Source organism: Acipenser ruthenus, chromosome 18 (assembly GCF_902713425.1).
Source record: "Acipenser ruthenus chromosome 18, fAciRut3.2 maternal haplotype, whole genome shotgun sequence".
In the NCBI taxonomy this organism is placed as follows: Eukaryota; Metazoa; Chordata; class Actinopteri; order Acipenseriformes; family Acipenseridae; genus Acipenser; species Acipenser ruthenus.
The window spans coordinates 1,389,979-1,408,776 of NC_081206.1; the positions used below are offsets into that span (position 1 = coordinate 1,389,979).

General features: G+C 46.7%; 1 protein-coding gene across 7 annotated transcripts; it reads right to left on the reverse strand.

Annotated features, from left to right (window-relative positions):
• Positions 1-574: 574 nt before the first annotated feature.
• On the reverse strand, positions 575-18,031 carry LOC117432981 (zinc finger protein 335-like). Of its 7 annotated transcripts, none has more exons than XM_058990694.1 (28): positions 17,653-18,031; positions 14,971-15,166; positions 14,391-14,667; positions 14,174-14,251; positions 12,693-13,961; positions 12,340-12,480; positions 11,928-12,077; positions 11,245-11,518; positions 10,628-10,805; positions 9,799-9,911; positions 9,465-9,483; positions 8,686-8,802; positions 8,395-8,471; positions 8,143-8,303; positions 7,618-7,847; positions 7,384-7,483; positions 7,203-7,294; positions 6,721-6,989; positions 6,226-6,361; positions 5,727-5,927; positions 5,208-5,350; positions 4,570-4,709; positions 4,159-4,262; positions 3,927-4,013; positions 3,510-3,593; positions 2,993-3,058; positions 2,679-2,784; positions 575-2,109 (listed from the first exon to the last, which is right to left on the reverse strand). In XM_058990694.1, the coding sequence occupies exons 2-28, from the start codon at positions 15,160-15,162 to the stop codon at positions 1,985-1,987; spliced, it is 4,929 nt and encodes a 1,642-aa protein (XP_058846677.1). In that variant the 5' UTR covers positions 15,163-15,166; positions 17,653-18,031; the 3' UTR covers positions 575-1,984. The 7 variants fall into 7 exon arrangements, with proteins under 7 accessions (XP_058846677.1, XP_058846675.1, XP_058846679.1 ...); XM_058990692.1 differs by having other exon boundaries at positions 7,203-7,297; positions 14,971-15,163; positions 17,653-18,030; XM_058990696.1 differs by having other exon boundaries at positions 7,221-7,294; positions 17,653-18,030.
• Positions 18,032-18,798: the final 767 nt, after the last annotated feature.

Here is an 18,798-nt window from a genome sequence, read left to right on the forward strand (position 1 = left end):
TGATTATCCAATACAGGCATCACTGATATTACCTTTACCTGCTGAAGTGACCCCGTTTTCATCTCAGGCCTTCTGTATGACACCAGTGATTACATGAACCGTCTCCAATATTTCCTGTCCATTCCAGGCACACAATCAAATACCTTTTTGGATGCACAGCTCACATTCAAACATGAGAATTCTGAGTTTGTATCTTTCTCTGTTCCATGTGAGATTGGGATGCAAACAGGAATTTTTAGTTTATATTTTTTATTTTTTTTTTTGTATAAAGAAAATAAGACAATCCAATGGGTCTGTAGTGTGCTATGGTTTTGACAAAAATATGAAACTACAGCGATCCACATCCCTGCACTTCCTAGAGGAGTTATGAAACAGCAGGTGTCCATAAGCCTTGGTAACTGGCATGCATACAAAACGTGTTTCATTGCTAAGCTTGTGAACTGAAACGGTAGGATTTCATGCTGGAATGTGTAGGATTTCAAACTGTGTTCAGGTTTATATAGGTGCTTACCCACCTTTAAAAAAAGTCACGCCAATCTTTATCGACCAGGAACAAAACACACCCACACAGACATCAGCATTAGGGATTTATTGAGAGCTGGCTCTGCGCTCCTGCTAAATCTAATTGAAACTATAATGAAGTGTATTTACACGGGGCAGCCTCATTCCTAGAGCACACATGCAATTCTTCCAGTTCCCCCGATATTGGGGTTATAAAGAACAGATATCACCCCAAGGTAGCACCCCCACTGTGGGATGCATGCTCCAAAAACAAAGCAAGAAGACATACTGATGAAAGCAACAACAGAAAATAAACTAGAAAGAGCAAAAGTGTTTAACATGAAATAAGCACTGAGCAGTATAGAGGGGCATTATCATGAAACCCCTCTGCTGCCAAAAAAGAAAAGAAAAAACATACATCTGATTGTCCACATCCTCACATACCTCCATTTATAGGACTTTTAAGACTACGTTTCCCATTTTATAGACTGACGGGAGACCACCTCTGTCCATTAATGTGCAAGAATTTCAAAGAGGCGCAGTTTACACACGGAATAGTCCAATTAGCTTCTTCCAACATGAGACGGACACAGGCAGTTTCAATGATTCATAGTTTTAAATGTTATATATATATATATACACACACACACACACACAAGACATTGTTTTAGATTCTTTAGATTCTACAGTCTCCAGAACCCACCCGCCTCTCTGCTTTTAAAACAAAGTGCAATAGAATTCACAGGCACACGAATTGAATGACCCATGACTTTACTTTTCACATCTGAAACCTCGCGTGTGCCAAAACACTGGCTGCTGCATCCTGTTACTGTAAACCAGAGACTTCCAGTAGACCCAGAAATAAGGTATCCCATCCTGTCTGTAAGGAAGTCCTGGATCAAACACGAGTCACTGTAGTACCTGGTACAGCAGCATCCCAAATACAAACGAGTCGCTGCATCGTTAGGGTCTGCAATTAAACTGCAATTACTTGTCTTGGTTAAATGAATGTTTACTGCAGTGAAGGTGGAGGGGATTTCCACATGGAGCCTGCATATTGCAGGACAAATACAGAACGCGTCCCTCCAAGAGACTGGGGAAGGATTCATTACCAGGGAACGCAAAAGAAAGTCTGTACAACATAGAAGTCACTTCTGGGTCTCAGAATACTTATCTCCTCTTGGGTCACATTTTTATTTATATACTTGCACCAAACTGGTAGATTATAATTAGGGCCTGACTAGATATTATACATGCTTTTGAAAGTAGTATTTCAAAATGTCCTATACAGTGAAATGCGCCGCTGTTTCAACCCAGGCTGACTGGTCGCTAGTCTCTACAGTTGTGTGTACAAAATGTGAAAGCTGGAACCAGGTTTGCCAGGCTTTAATGGTGCGGAGAAAGCAAATCTGTACTTTTCTGGACGGTGGTGGACGTTTAAAACCCAACAATGTCCCACAGTGCAGTTCTGTGCTGCTTCCCCCTACTCTTCAGTGATCGTGATGACGTCATACTGGATCCCCTGCTGTTGCATCTGCTCCAGCTGCTCGGGCGTGGCTTCTGTAGCATACACGGTCTGAGTCTGGGCCATGGCTGCATCGGCCACTGCTGGGAAAAGAGCAAGAGAGAGAGAGAGGGAGACAGAGAGACAGACAGACAGACAGAGAGAGAGAGAGAGAGTTAATATACGGGACCAGAAACCCCTACAAACCACCAGGAACTCTGTGGTAATTAATAAGGGGAAGGTCTTTGAGCATTGATAGACCTGGCATGCCACTTGTTCCCAGCTAGCCAGGAGGAAAATTATGTTGTGGAATTGGGCTTCTCAAGACACTATACAAACTTTGCAGCAGACCCAGAATTAACTTACACTCCAACAGAACAGCAAGGGTGGAGTCGAGGTTCATGTCATTTGCAAGACTGCAACAGTACATAAGTAACAAGAGCAGGCAGCACCACACAGACTAACAGTGAAAATCAGCATGAATGATTGGCAGGGTGTGTGATAAACTGTTGCAGTGCCTATCGTTTACAGCAGGGTCAGTGTGTACTCTGGTCATCACAGAAGGGAGTGCTGTGGTAAATTCCCTGGAGACAGGGATTCCTGAACAGAGACAGTGTGCTGTGCAGCGCTAGATTAAAAAAACAGCAGAGGGCGCTGGCGAGACATGGCTTACCAGTAACACTGGAATGTGCTGCAGCCTCTAGATCCTCATGGCTGACGATCTGTTCCCCCGAACTGATGGGTACGTACTGGATCTGCCCGTCGTGGCTCAACGCGATCTAAACAGGGGTCACAACTCAGTCTCGCAGTCTACATTTCTATAGCAGCTTTATGAATGTTGTTAAAGACAGGAAAAGATATTTCCGCGATTAATTAGTCCTGGATTAACCAGGGTTCAGCAGGACTGGGTGCATTTTGGTGCAGTTATTCTGTTTATTAAGTTTGCCCGAGCCTGCCCTGGGGTTGACACTCTGTATTCTCCCTTACCTGCTGCTCCTGTAGGAACTGGCCGTCTTGTTCGTACTGAATGTGAGCGATCTGTCCATCCTGCACCTGCAGTTCAACACAAGACACATATCTGAGAACAGAACAGGAGCGGCTATTTTAAAACCAGGAGGACAAACACCAACAGCCCGAGGTTTGTGCTGATCTGCGTTTGTCTGCCGGCCAGTATAATGTGTCTGCTTGTACAAGTGCAGTCTCTCCGTCAGTGCCACTGTATCAATGTGTAAAAGTCTGGAGGCGTGTGTGTCAATCTGTGTTTGTACTGTGTCTGTGTTAATCTGTATGTGTTATGTGTTTATGAAGTGTTTACCAAGAAAGTTTCCGATGTTGTTGTCATTGTATGTGTAAATGAGTGGTGTGGTGTGGTGCATGTGTGTGCACATGCATGCAAGTGTTTGTTTGTGCACATGTGTGTGCATGCATGTGTGTTTGCTAGCATGTTTATATATATATATATATATATATATATATATATACACACACACACACACACATATACCTGAATGTGGTTTCCTTCCGACACCACCACATATTCCTGAGGGATGATGTGCTGAATCCCGTCCTGTGAGATGATATACTGGACCTGCAGAAAGAGATTGGGTCAGTGGATAAGCTCTTCTAAATCACACTACAGCCCTGCGGCAGCGCAGTCTCTCTGCAGCCTTGTGCTGTGGGCTCAAGTCATGACAGGGGCTCGGATTAGATCACAAACCCTTACTACAGTATGTACAGCGATTCCACATTCATTTTCAACATATCTGAACAGGCTGACTGTTCCGAAATCAATCCCTACCTTGACAAACAGACATTGAAGTCTTCAGGGGACCACAAAAACATAACTGGCTCCTCTTTGTTATACGTTGCATATGAAGTTCCCTATCCCTGGTTTACCCCTTTACTGAACAGAGATGCCCACCTCGGTTACCTGGTTCTCAGCAGTCACCAGGTGCTGCACTGTCTGCCCATCCACCGTGGTTATCTGCTGGATGTACGTTGTTTCCTCCTACAAAAGAAACACATTCAGAAAACACATACGCTAAGGTACTGCAAGTATCTGGGGGTCTCACGTCCCTGAGAGACCCCTCTATTTAAACCTTGTAGGTAGGGCGCATTGTAAAGCCCCACCCTGCCTCTACAGCAGTGTGTACCTGGTCTGACAGAGTCTGCTCCTGGGCTACGATGATGTGGTCCTGCCCCAGAGCCTGCTGCAGTCTCTCCGGAGTGATCACTGTCTGGCTGGCCTGCAGAGCAGCTGGTGGGGGAGAGAGAGAGAGAGCGAGAGAGAGAGATGGAGAAAAAATCTGTAAAACCACCATGAGCCCTACCGATTACCACAGGAGTTCGAATAGAAGTTTAGTTTTTACTTGAACCCAATAGCATCAACTACACTCGGACACAGCTTCAGTAGTTTTCTTCTCATTAAGCACAGTTTAAAACACATAAATATGCTGAATTTTGACTGTATTCACTTCTGCCAAAGACTACAGATTGTCCAAACACTTAAAAAAAAAAAAAAAAAAAAAAGCCCTGCCCTGGAGGGGGCGGTTCCGATTCCTTACTCTGCAGCGTGGCCAGCGTCTCCTCGTCGCTGTTCAGGATGACAGCCTGCTGGGTCCCCCCGAGCCGGGCCTTGCGGGCGGGCGGCTCGTAGCTGTGCAGCCGCTCCATGTGGAACTTGAGGTGTCCGTTCCGGTTAAACCTGCGGGGAGACGCCGGAGATTTACCACGTGGGTTTGTGCTGGAGCTGTGTGATCACTGCGGTCCAGAGGTCCACAAAACCCAACCATGTGGCACCTTACAGTTCACTGGTGGGATGTTTAAAACATGTGTCAACAGTGACATCCAGTGGTAGAAAACAGTACATACTATCAACCCCATGACAAGAAACCTTTTGCTGTCATTTTAGATCAGCAGGGATGGAAATAAGACTCCCCTTGCATAGCAGTTTGATCCATTCCTGGTTTTACTGTGAGTTTAATAAGACAAACCTGAGCTTGTTTCCTATACACTGTGGCTAATCAAGCATGTATTAAAACCTGGAATGGGTGAAACTGCTATGCAGTAGGAGTCTTATTTCCATCCCTGATCAGTAATTTGAAGTTTTTTGGAAGCAGAAAAATAGTGTGTGTTTGTGAAGCAGGCCTATCAGGTGAAGAGGCTAGTAGAATGCAGAATGCAGGAGTTGGGAAGCACGCACCTCTGTCCACAGATCTCACAGGCGAAGGGCTTCTCGTTGGTGTGAGTCATCATGTGGCGTCGCAGGTCCTTCTTGTTCTTGGACGCGAAGCTGCAGTGGCCACACTTATGGGGTCGGAGGTCAGCGTGCTGGGTCGTGTGATTCTGGTGGAGACATTTATGTTTGTTAATTATTTTAAAAATATTTTTTAATCATTTACCAGGGATGTCCCATCACCATTAAATGTAGGGTTTGGAGAAACACTTCATCATCCAGAGTTATGGTTTGCATCCGTTCCAGCTCTGGTGAACAGGTGTCCAGTACTGCGAGTGACAGATGCGTTGAGAAGTCTAGAGAGGATAGAGCAGGAGTGCACACTTTCAGTCCTCACTGTCTAAAGCCCTCCTGGTTTTTGTTCCAACTGTACCCTAAATGACTCAATTGAAGCACTTCAGCTCCCTGCAACTCTTAACCAGTGAATTGCTTAGTGATCCCTATAAAAGCTGGAGGACTCTGGACCCCTGCTGCAGAAACACTAACCCGCACATCTGGCCAGGAGGAAGCAGCATAGCTACAGTCCGGGCACTTGAACATGTTGGGACCCACATGCGCTCTCTTGTGGCTCTCCATCTCCGCCCTGCCGTGGAAGGAGGCCATGCAGATCTTGCAGGAGAACTTCTTCGAGTTGAGCTGCTGACTGGAGGAGGTGGAAGGGGGGGAGGCGGGGGTCTCGCTGCTGAGCTGGGGAAAGAAAGCAGGGATACATGAGTCTTCTTACAGAAACCGTTACAGTGCAACACTGAGATAAACTGAATTGAATATCTAGATAAGATAAGCAATGCATGGATATACTGTATAGATAGCAAACCCATGTGTGCTGTAGGTCCCTTTCATAACTGTAACTGTAGCATAACTTGCAGTTCAAAAACAGATGCCCAAAACTGGGAGTAGGCTAAACATCCTCAACACTAAACCTCCCCCGTCACTCAATCCTCTCCAAGTGCTTCTCTTTAGCTCCCTGAGCCTCCCCATGCCTTACCTCAATTTGCTGGACAGTCCCTCCACCGAGGCTGGATGTCAGGTAGTACTTTCCCTTGTGCTCCTTCAGGGTACCAGTCAAAGCGCCACTGCTGACCACCACAGAATGAGAGCCCTCTGGGCTGGCATCCCCACTGCTGCAGACTCACAGAGAAAGGGCATTGTGAGAGTCAAGACAAGAGCAAGCCAGGGTCCCCTATAATATAATGGACTGGGTTGGGATGTCCCATAAGAATTTTATATATATGTATATGTAGTTTTGTTTTGTTTTGCTGGTCTGTGCTAGTTTAAGTCTTATCTAATGGAAGTTATCTTCTAAATGTGAATATCTGCACAGCACACCTCTAACGTCACCTCTGTGCTCTGTTTCAGCGTTCTTTTCTTAATTCTTTTTTATGGGAGTGAATTGGATTTAGCAGACTGCTGTCTAGTGAAAGTAGCCCCGTGGTTTTCAGAGCTGCCCAGCAGTCTCCTGGCCTGTGTGCGGAGTCCCTACCTGTACACGGTGGCAGTGCTGTGGATCTCCTCTCCCGGCTGCTCCACCACGCTCAGCTCCCCGCCTGGGTACGAGGTGATGTTGATCTGGGTGATCTCAGTACCCCCCTCCATGGCCCTGGGTTCAAAGGCCTCTTGCACCAGGGCCTCCCCGTGCTCCCTCACGTGGAACGTCACAACCTTCTGGGTCTGGGAGGAGAGGTGCTCAGCGGGGTCTGCCTCCCCCTCCTCCAGGTCCCCTGCCGTCCCGTCCGATTTCAGCACTGCTACCTGCAGGGGGGTATCGCAGCGGTTAGTGGAGCTCACGATAACAGCACTACATAGAGACGCACACACACACACACACAGAGGCTTACAGAGACACACACACACACACACACACACACACACACACACAGAGTAAATGACAATGGAGAACAATAAAGCTGGAATAACAAGGCAGGATCTCAAAGCAAACTTTATATATACAGCCACAGACTGTACCTGCAGCGAGTTACTGACCAGCTCTCTGGGATTGCTCATGTTCAGCAGCAGGTCCAGTGCATTCTGTGCTGCCAGTTCAGCCGATTCATCTCCTGCTGTGAGATTAATTGAAACATGAATGAGTTGTTTCAATCTATTGAAGTAACTCAGGCGACTTCAGTCCTCCCTGTCCATTCCTCACCTTGCTCGTATATGATGGTGGTGTTTCCCAGGGAATCTTGGGTTACGGTGGGATTCTCCGTGGACTGCACTGCTTGAAATGCCATCTGGGCTATTGAAACCTGCCAATCAACAACAAAGGGTGTTAGGAATCTGGAGCTTCACAAAACCTGAACCTTCTCAATTTAACTTAGAAAGCACAACGTCTCAACGACACAGAAAGCAACAGAGGCCCTTCTCCCTCCCTGTCTCTTACGATGGGTCCGTGGGTGCTGTCCTGCACAGCCTGGCTGTTCTCATGCTGCTGCTTGAGCTCCTCTATCTGCTGCAGGGTGAAGAAGGGGCGTCGGCGGCGAGGGGGCTCCTCGGGGTGACTCCTGGCCCACTCCTCAAAGCTCTCCGCATGGCGGCACTGCACATGCAGCCGCAGGTTCTTCTTGTGCTTCGTCACGAAGTGGCACAAATCACAGGAGAACGGCTTCTCACCTGGGAGGAGGGAGAGAGAGAGAGAGAGAGGGACAGAGCACGTCAGCTGGCACAAGCTGTAAGAACTACGAGCATGCAAACATAACAAAGAAAAAACACATCTGAACCTTTTCATTCATGGCGACCTCATATGGGGACGGATAAATAAAAACTCTTCTAGTTTATATGGGGACATATGGAAGACGCAAATGCATGTAAAGAAATTACATTTTCAAGAACAAAAGCACAGCCCTATTAAAAGGCAGATCCTGTGCATCCCCGTGCCCTGGCAGGCCCCAGGGGCTGAGCCCCTCACCTGTGTGCTTGATGGCCATGTGAGACACCAGGAAGTCCTCTTTGGTGGTGGAGTATTTACAGTAGTCGCATTTGAAGGGTTTGTCGCTGGTGTGTGAAAGCTGGTGGTTGAGTAGAAGCTTCTTATTGTCGCACGTGTACTCACAGAACTCACACTTGAACCTACAAGACAGAAAGCAAAACACATCAACACGAAACAACACTGACGAGGACACGCGCCGTTACATCGTAGGTGAATTGCGCCTGCTCTCACCTGCTGTTCCCGTAGCTCTGAATGTGAGTCAGGAGGTGCATTTTGAAGGTGTATCGTTTCTTAAAGGACTTCCCGCACTGCACAGCGAAGAGGAAACAGGAAGCATTAAGACATTTTACCAAAGCCTGGCCAAAACTGCCAATTCATAATGGATCAGTGGAGATTGTCTTTTTTAACCCAGCGCTATACTGTGCAGATTTACTGTGGTAATGCTTCTCTCAGGGAAGCACCACTGTGCTGGTGGATTTCAATACGAGTCTGCTGCCTTCAGTGTCCAGCCCCTGGACTGACCTTGTCACACATGTGCGGTTTCTCCAAGCTGTGCGTCTTCATGTGCTGTGTGAGCCGCTTCTGCATGGGGTAGACCCGGCTGCACACTGGGCAGGGGTACTGGGTGATCTTGGGAACCTGTTCAGAAGCAGAGGAAGGTCATTATCGCAACGTACTGCAGGAGCACTGTCATTGAAATTGATTCAATAAGCTCACTGCTTATATTTTTTGAGCCCCAGCCTCACCCTCTCCAGTTCATACACCTCTCTCTAGCTATAACCTCAGTTTGGGGGTGGTTTCTAAACGCACACATTTTGAATTGTAACTGCAATTTGCAAAACAAACCTTGTCGTCCTGTTACGCAGAACATCCAATTAGACCAGCAGGAAGTCATTGGAGGTTCAGTGTGTGTGTGTGTGTGTGTGTGTGGTCAACAGAATCCAAAATGGGAAAAAAAAAGGGACAGTCTGATTAGAGTCAGTTTATCTGCGGCTGGAAAGTTCACCCCTGGTCATATCTGGGGGAAGCCCACATCCTTATGAATAACTTTGACCACCACGGCCCCTTGTGTGCAGCCACTGTGCCATTTAGAGACAGATTTCATGCCTTCTACCAGCACAGAGAACGGCATGTGTTAAAAGGTAACCTCCTGAACCTATGCCATCTAGCACCAGCATGTTAGCAACATGTATGCACGAGAGCAGTCCAAGCTGGGCAGGCATAACAACACATTCACCTTTTACCAATCCACTGCCATCCTTACCATTTGTAAAACAGTAGTTCAAAAAGTGATCTCTTACCAGCTCAGTCTTCTTTTTCCTGCAAGAGAAAAGGGAAACAAAAATCACTTTGAATTGTTGTAGTACCACCTTTTCATAATTCACTTTCCTATCCTCCTCAGCGGTATCAAAACTCAATTTTATCTTTAACTGTGAGCTATAATGAATTCTAAGAACTATCCTCTATCCTCTGATACCTCACATATCCTCAGCTCTAAAGTCACACTGCCACCCAGTCCCTTAGTGTAAACCACTGGACCACAGTGCCTCCTTGTCTCACAGCTCGTAGGACTGGACCCCACTGCCTTCCAGTCCTGGGGATCTAACCAGCAAGCCAGCCAGCACAGCTCCTTACTTGTCCTTGCTGTGCACGGCAGAGTGACGGGTTACATCCTTCTTGTACACACTGGTGTAGTCACACTCGTCGCATTTGTATGGCTTTGTTCCCTCATGGTTGAACATGTGCTCCTGCAGCAAGAAGAGGAACGTGAAACACAGCGTTAAACTTCAGGGCACACCGTGTGCCAAAACCAGGATTTCAAAAAAGGGAACAGATCTGCCGAGATGCTATTGTAAAAGAAAATGATCCAGCGTTGTTGTAATCTACAGGCATTTGCAGTGGCTACACAAACACTTGCCCAGTAGATGGCAACACTGCATACAAGATTTGGAAGAGCCTCAACAATACTGCCCTGGGCTCAGTTGTGTCAGCAATGCGCAAGTTCAAACTTAGCTTAGCTAGAGCGTAACTCTTTACTAACTCTGCTTTTACATAACCCTAATATTACACGGGTTGCACCAAGCGACATAGTTACAAGATAAGACTTAGTTGTTACTTAAAATGTAGGCATACCTTTAGACAGGTGTAAAGCTGTTTGTGGCTTCTGTTTCCAAGATGGCACGACAAGCTTTATTGCGTGAACTTCTCTTTAGTAAAGTTTAGTAAAAGAGTCACGCTAGAACTAAGCTACGTTTGAACTTACGCATAGCTGCTTCAACCGGGCCCTGCCCCCTGTAAGCTTAAGGAAGCAAAGCAAGATAAATGCTGATACTTCAGCTTTTGCCTTCTCCAGAGAGAAAATACTTTAAAAGACGTTTAAATAAAAGGAGTGCTTCACAACTAAACATGTGCCAGACAGCAGATTGTAACCAGCATGCAAGCCCCAGCCCAGCCCCAGACCTGCCTTCAAGGAAGACCAGCGCTTGCACCGATAGCTGCACTGCAGGCACTTGAAGTGCTCCGGGTCGTTCCCCTCGTGAGAATCCAGGTGGAATCGCATGTCGACCTGCGTCAGGAAACGCGAGCCACAGATCCGGCAGTGATGTGGCCTCAGCAGGGGCTTGTGCGATCTGTAATAATATCTAGCATTCAAAACAAAAACAGAAAAAAAACAACAAGAGGCAGCATGTTAAAAGACAAACCCGTATTATACAGATAGGAAAGTAACATCCTGGAATGCTTCAGCAGCAAAACCTACATTTACTTCTGGAACGTGTCATATTACTTTGAATTTCATTCTGGGGTTGTAGTTATTATTCTGAAGATTATAATAAGAGACATCGTTATACACCATTTTTTTGTTAAAGGAAAATAAAACTATTAGTGTTTAAAAAAAGATCAGGAGGTTAATGCAAGAACTTCCTTTTTACAAACGCCAATGCAAACTGCCTGATAAAGAACGTGAGTGAGCACTGAAACAGTAGGGCTGCTTTATTTCAGTGCTGAAGAGGAGGGATTGCCTGAGGTGAGAGATGGAAAGCATCAGACCCAGTACACTGTGTATGTGGAGGAGCTGCTCACTTGCGGGTCGACATGTACTTCTTGTATTTCTTGCGTAAGAATCGCTTGGAGGGTCGGCCTCGCCTCCTCGGGAAGTAGCCTGTCTCCTCTGCACCTGTATTAGAGGAGGGATCCTTGTTCTCTGAATCCGATTGGCTGACACCTGGCTCGGCGCAGTTCTCATTGGATGTTGAGGTTGCCCCATTGCCCAACCCTGAGGAGCTGGCTGCCTCGGAACCCTGTAGCTCTGCACTTTGATTGGATACAGAGGGAATCAAGGGCTCCACCTCGCCTCCTGATGTATTAATGAACAAAACAGGACAATCATTTAAGATGCATGAATAATATATATATATATATGCATACAACTACCAGTAATAAATTTAATAATAATTTATTTCTTAGCAGACGCCCTTATCCAGGGCGACTTACAAGATATCACATTATTTTTACATACAATTACCCATTTAAACAGTTGGGTTTTTACTGGAGCAATCTAGGTAAAGTACCTTGCTCAAGGGTACAGCAGCAGTGTCCCCACCGGGGATTGAACCCATGACCCTCCTGTCAAGAGTCATACTGTACAGGGTTGGATTCTTTCATTGTGATATTTCACCTGTTAAGGGAGTCTAAAGGATTTCTCATAAAATCACACAACCAGGAAATACAGTAAATGTATTCACAAGAACAGCAAGGAGGCTCACCTTGGTTTAGGGGGCGCCTCTCGGTGGGGAACTTCCTGGGGCGCACCACCCTCCGACGAGGCCTCTCCAGGGAAGAGGTTGGGGCGCTACGCGGCAAACTGGGCTGCCGTCCGCGAGGCTCGTCCTCAGCTGGGTTATAGTCACTGTCGTCTGGGGAGAAGGAGGGATTGAGGGGGGATGGAGAGAGATAAGGGGGTTGTAAGTACACATTGAACAATAGTGTGCAGACTTTTAAGCAAAAGCTAAGGTCACTGGTGCTGGGATGGGTAACACAGGTTAATCACACCCTATGGCAGGAACGTTTATTTTCAAAGAGGTTCTGAACCCCAGCTTGCACTTCAGCTGCAGAGCTGGAGGTGTTGCCGATCCCCAGCGAGGGGCTGCAATGACCTGCAGTTGTCATGTCTTTTACCTTCAGGGTCGTCAATGGCACCGGCGTCTACAATATCATCCTCCTCCTCCTCGGCCTGCTCCCCCCCCTTCACTGCTTCCTCCTGGGTGGAGTCCTGACGTCTGGGGCGGCCGCGGCCTCGCTTCTTTGGTGGGGGGGCACCTGGGGAGGGGAGGGGGGTTGGTGGTGGACATTAGTCTCTCCTGCCCTCAATTAAATTCCCCATCAATCAAAACTTTGTATTTTTAATTTAAATTGTACAACCACTTAACACAATAGGCACAATGAAGACTTGCCAACACTGTGATAGCACATCTATGGACATACAATGAATAACGAATCCCAGCCCCTGGTGACTCTGCACCCACACGTACTGGTGTTTCTGAAGTGGCGCTCCCTCATGTGCTTGATGAGGGTGTCCTTGGAGATGCTCTTGTAGGGACACATCTTGCACTTGAACTGCTGCACCACCACCACCTCCATCATCTCCTCCAGCTCTGCCAGGTCCAGGTCCCCCAGGCGCTCTGACCTCTCTACCTCCCGGGACCCAGACTGCTCCTGGGAATGCTGGGGCTGGTCCGGACCGTCCCTACTGCACTCACTGTACTGGGAATTTTGAGGTTGATCCGGATCATTCCCACTGCACTCAATGTACTGGGAATTCTGAGGTTGATCCGGATCATTCCCACTGCACTCAATGTACTGGGAATTCTGAGGTTGATCCGGATCATTCCCACTGCACTCACTGTACTGGGAATTTTGAGGTTGATCTGGATCATTCCCACTGCACTCAATGTACTGGGAATTCTGAGGCTGATCCGGATCATTCCCACTGCACTCAATGTACTGGGAATTCTGAGGCTGATCCAGATCATTCCCACTGCACTCACTGTACTGGGAATTCTGAGGTTGATCCGGATCATTCCCACTGCACTCACTGTACTGGGAATTCTGAGGCTGATCCGGATCATTCCCACTGCATTCACTGTACTGGGAATTCTGAGGTTGATCTGGATCATTCCCTCTGCACTCAATGTACTGGGAATTCTGAGGCTGATCCGGATCATTCCCACTGCACTCAATGTACTGGGAATTCTGAGGTTGATCCAGATCATTCCCACTGCACTCACTGTACTGGGAATTCTGAGGTTGATCTGGATCATTCCCTCTGCACTCAATGTACTGGGAATTCTGAGGTTGATCCGGATCATTCCCACTGCACTCACTGTACTGGGAATGTTGGGGCTGGTCAGGATGATCTTCACTGCACTCCATATACAGGGAATTTTGTGGTTCATCCAGATTGTTCCCACTGCATTCAATGTACTGGGAATGCTGGGGCTGATCAGGGAGATCTCCACTGTACTCAAAGTACTGGGAATTCTGTGGTTGATCCGGATTATCCCCACTGTACTCAACGTATCGGGAATGCTGGGGCTCCTCGTGTTCAGGATAGCCGGAATGCCCGGGCTGGTCAGTTTGATCTGGATGCATCCCATCCTGATCCTGAAGGCTTGCTCGGTGATCGACCATTTCCGACTGGTCCAGACATGTGGAGGTGGAAGTGGGCCCCTCCGCCAAGGACTCCATGGCTATCCGGTTCGAGAAAGCAGAGGAGGACATCTGTGAGACCATGGGGGCACCTGGAGAGGAACAAAGAACCTGTCTTAATTAGCCTAGAGCCATCGTTTTCAAAACAAAGAACCTGTCTTAATTAGCTTAGAGCCATCATTTACAAACTTTAAACTGGAAAACAGTTACACCAAAGTAACGCCAAACTTATGGCAGGATAGCATTTTCAGATTTGACCCCCCGTACCCCTTGGCGCCCCCTCCCTGTTAGGGGCAGTACTGACCGTCATCAGGTCCCTGCAGGATGAGGTACTGGGTGGTCTCAGCCCCCCCATCTTCTGCACTCGTTACAGCAATGCAGCCTGCAGAACAGACAGCAGAGATAGAGAGTATTGGTTTAGCTCATTTTGCACAAAATAAGGACTTTCGCGGTTGGTAATATTGGTCCCAATGGACAGGCTAACATTGAGACAGACAGACAGATGGCAGGTCCGCTCGCACCGTTCATGATGTCAGGTCCGATGGTGGACTCGATGATCTTGTCGATGGCAGAGCCCAGGTCACTGGAGGTGGAGGCAGTGGAGTCAGACACCATCATGAGCCCCTCGGAGCCGACAGCGCTGGAGTGCACCAGGACCTGCGCAGACTCCGACACCAGCAGGGACTGCGTCACCGTGGAAACGCTGGACACGCTGGTGGACTGGGCGACGGAGGAGGAGTCTGGAAGGTGGACCACAGCCATGACGTCAGTGCTGGAGCTCATCTCCGGGATCACCTCCTGAAAACAGCACGTTTTCAAATAGATTAAAACAGTAACCTTTACAATAACTGAACCACTCTGATTTAATAAATAGTTTAAAAATGTTTAGGAGATATATATTTTTAATTTTCTTTTGTGAAAAAGGACTTGCTTTATGAATTTAGAAAGAGTGGTTTTATAGCCTAGGAAGGAAAGATTTTACAGCGTGTTGCTTCATCCTTCCAAAAAGAAGTACAGCTCGCAAAGAAGATGCAGTATAATGTGGAAACAATTTAAAAACAGACGTGAATAAAAACACATCTCAGAAAGCTGTGCACATACCACCAGGCCTTCGGAGCTCTGGCCCACGTGCGAGTCGGGCTCGGGTGCGAGCAGAGGCGTGGCGGCCGTGTCACTGCTGTCCGCTGACATGGCCTCGGACGTCTCCATTCCCATCCCGCTCTCAGAGGGCTCCTCGAGCCCCGAGGGACCCGCATCGCTGCTGCTCTCCACCTCATTGTCCTCCGAGTCCATCCTGCTGCCAGAGAGTAAGAGAACAGAGGCCAGTTTCACACAGCACTGCGAGCACTGAGCAAGCAATCTTATTTCTACCTGTTTCAAAAAACAGTATTTTAAGATAGGACGACACAGTAGAAATCCACTCAGCAAGTCACAGCTATGGCCAAAGGTTTTGCTCCACTCTGTCGAATTAATACATTTTGCTTCATAAAGTCAAATGAAACCTGCTGAATAATGTTACGTTAACATATTGAATTACAAACTGCTTTGTAGTTTTCCCACATACTTAACGAACAACTGACAAAAATTTAAAAATGTGACATTTCAAAATCACGAAATACTGTACTATTATAATGGCTTCCGGTAGACTTTTGCAATATCATTTTGTAGTTTCTTTGATTACATGATGTTAAATAAAATATCTAATTTCTTTTTTTCTTTTTTTTAATGTCTCAATCCTAAAATTCTAGGTGATGTCAAATCTTTGGCCATAGCTCTATATGATTAAAGGATACATGTATTATTCCTTCTTTTTATGGAGGTGAAGTGGATTTAGCAGACTGCTACCTAGAACTGTTATGTGAGACCAGCCTCAGGCCGTCTGTGGCAGGGGCGACCAACAGACACTGAGCAGCTGTTTCCAGTCTCACATTTCAGTGCTGGGCTTGAATCCACTGCACTGGATCTTCTGTTTACTTGGGGGGGGGTTCTCATCAATCCAGACAAGGCTTTGAGTTCCATGGATAGTCTGTGAAGAGCCAAACCCTGTTCTGCCTGCTTGTGTTTCTCTTAACCATGTCCATGGTTGAGAACTACAAAGCCCCACATAATTAAGAGAAATCACCCTTGTTTTCTGTTAGGCCACTCACACGGGAGGTTAGAAAGGTGGAGTTCATTGAGGAACAGGGGACATTTCTTTTCCACTGACTGCCTATATGAAGGATTGTTATTGGGAATAACAGCGTGTGAATTGTGGCTGTAGCTGTTACATCTCATTGAAGTTATAGTTATATAGCTAGTGCATCATGAACTGTGTATATTGTATCATCCAACAGACCCAAATATATCCTGCTCCCTCTGAGGACTAATTAGCAGCAGGGATACAGGGTTTGACTTGAGTCATCCTCGCAAGCAGTCACGAGTCACGCAGTGTGGGAATCGTAAAGGCTTTCTTCCCTACACTGCTCTCCATGCTTCTCGTTTTGTGAAAACTGTGTCTGCTTAACACGGAAAAGTGTTATCTAGCAGATGAGCGCCGTCAGCATCATTACAGATAGAAGCACGTGATATAGCATGCTTTTCTAGGTCGGATGGTGCCGTTTATTTTCTATTGCTGAATTTCCATGTGCATTTCATGTATTGAAGAATATGGCTTATTGGTCTTTGATGATACATTAATGAATTAATGCAACGGGTTTTTTTTTAATATAAAGCATATCACTAGTTTACGTATCCAATATAAAAATCTAAAACACGTGCTTTAAAATTGTAATTATTAATACGTGGGTACGTGTACTTATACGTTATAAATGTGAGCGTTAGCTGAATATGTAAGTAGAAAATATGAAAATAAAAAGTACTCAGTTGCTAATTCATATTATTAACAGTAAAAGTAATGTAACATTTTACTTTAAATCATTCTGCGTTCATACGGAGCCTATATAGTCGACTCATTATCCTGCGAGTACATCGTCCCAGCAGGAGTGAAATTTAAGGTTGTCACAAACTTGCCCCAGCTCTTGGAAAAACTTATCTGGTTTGCCAACTAAACAATCCACAGAGACCAGATACATCATTAAATGAATCTGTCACACCGGGCTTGTAAATTAACCAAGGTATCGCCTGCTGCGTACACCACAGTGTTCGGTGCGATAGAATAACATTAAGATCGAAAGGGACCGAAGCTGCTGCACAGGTCGCTGTACGGGCTGGCTTGTTATTTGTGTAACCTTCCTTGGAGAGAAATGCTCTTGCTTGGCCAGGTAAATAAACACGTCCTTGCCGTCCGAAATGTAACGCAGTCAGTGCAGTGCAGTGTGGAAACCGAAGCGTGTGACCCGCCGCTTCTCGTTGCACGGTCTGTGGATGTTGTTTATACACTGATCGTGTTGTGTAAACGGCTAGCTATCCTGGCTTTGCTAACGCAAATGTTGATATATAGGCCACTGCGTCAGACACCCGTACGAGCAGCTCATTCTCAAAGCGTGCCACTTGTATTTAATAACTCGTAAGTTTGCATAAACTGTAATATTGTTTTCACACGCCGTGCTTTCTCCATAGCCCTGCAACTCGATAAATCTGCCAGGACAAGGTGCCCTACCCACTGCCTGCCGCCATTTGCCCCCCCTGTCTTTTTCCACTCAGGCAGTCCGTGAGCGCCTATCTGCGGCTAAGGGACCCCGAGGGCCTCCTCAAAACGACCAGACCGCCCCGTCTCCTTCCCTGAACAAAATCAAAAAGTCGTGTTTTTATCAAGAAGACAAAACCGCGAACGGCGTTCCTTACTGTTTCTTAGATTCCGGACAGTCTTCCTTTTTTTCTCCAATCCCTCAAAGTCGAAAACAGTTCGACCTGGTAAACGCTCCGGCATTCTACACGGACGCCATCAGCTTCTCTCTTTCTTCCCGTAGGACGCCGGCCGGATCTCATTTCACTGCCTGGCATTTTGATGTGTGTGTGTGTTTAAATAAAAAACAACACGTTTAACAACGAGAAGACATGTCGCAGGCTTTTTAAAACGGAACGTACGTCTTATTTAAGTACAGTCCATTTAAATGTAAACGATTTAATAACCCGGGACTAGGTTTGTCGGCGGAAGGTTGTGGCGGTTTTCGCCGGGAAAGTCGTAAAGGGTTTTTTAAACGCGAAGTGGCTCGCGGAGGTAAAGACAGTGCACTGTGGGATAGGTAGTCCTCCGGACGGGCTGGTGGATCTGCAACAGTTCTACCAAGCTTGCAGGACACACCAGTATTCTGTATCAAAAGGAGCGAGCCATTCAGACATATTCTGCACAGGGACACATGCACAGGCTGTAATTTAATATACCACAAAACAATAACATTTTTATATAGAGCCCACCCTCCCCCTTCTACTGTGCTGAAATCATACTGTCATACCAAATATGCACGTTGACACAACTGTGTTGTGGACTGCTGGCGCTCAGTGCTAAATCTTCACATGATCAAAAAGAGCAGTACAATGTAGAGTACTGTTTGTGCTGTGCCCCTGCCTTGTCATGCTGTCTACAAACAAGTGCAAACAGTCCATGTGAAGGATACACAATGCTGTTCCACATGAATGGAAAGGTTATTGTGAACAATGCACTCACTGCTGACCAAAGACTGCTTTAACACCTCTAACCTGGACCCTTACACCTCTAACCCTAACCCTTACACCTCTAACCCGAACCCTTAACACCTCTAACCCAAACCCTTACACCTCTAACCCAAACCCTTACACCTCTAACCCGAACCCTTACACCTCTAACCCGAACCCTTACACCTCTAACCCGAACCCTTACACCTCTAACCCAAACCCTTAACACCTCTAACCCGAACCCTTAACACCTCTAACCCGAACCCTTACACCTCTAACCCAAACCCTTACACCTCTAACCCGAACCCTTACACCTCTAACCCGAACCCTTAACAC

What these genes read in the sequence shown, in the direction of transcription:
- LOC117432981 (XM_058990692.1), bottom strand. Translation starts at nt 15,162, where the DNA reads ATGGACTCGGAGGACAATGAGGTGGAGAGCAGCAGCGATGCGGGTCCC. An exon ending in AAGTACATGTCGACCCGCAA is followed by an intron (nt 10,806 to 11,244) that starts GTGAGCAGCTCC and finishes TTTGAATGCTAG; the next exon opens with ATATTATTACAGATCGCACA. An exon ending in AGCAGACTCTGTCAGACCAG is followed by an intron (nt 4,014 to 4,158) that starts GTACACACTGCT and finishes TTTCTTTTGTAG; the next exon opens with GAGGAAACAACGTACATCCA.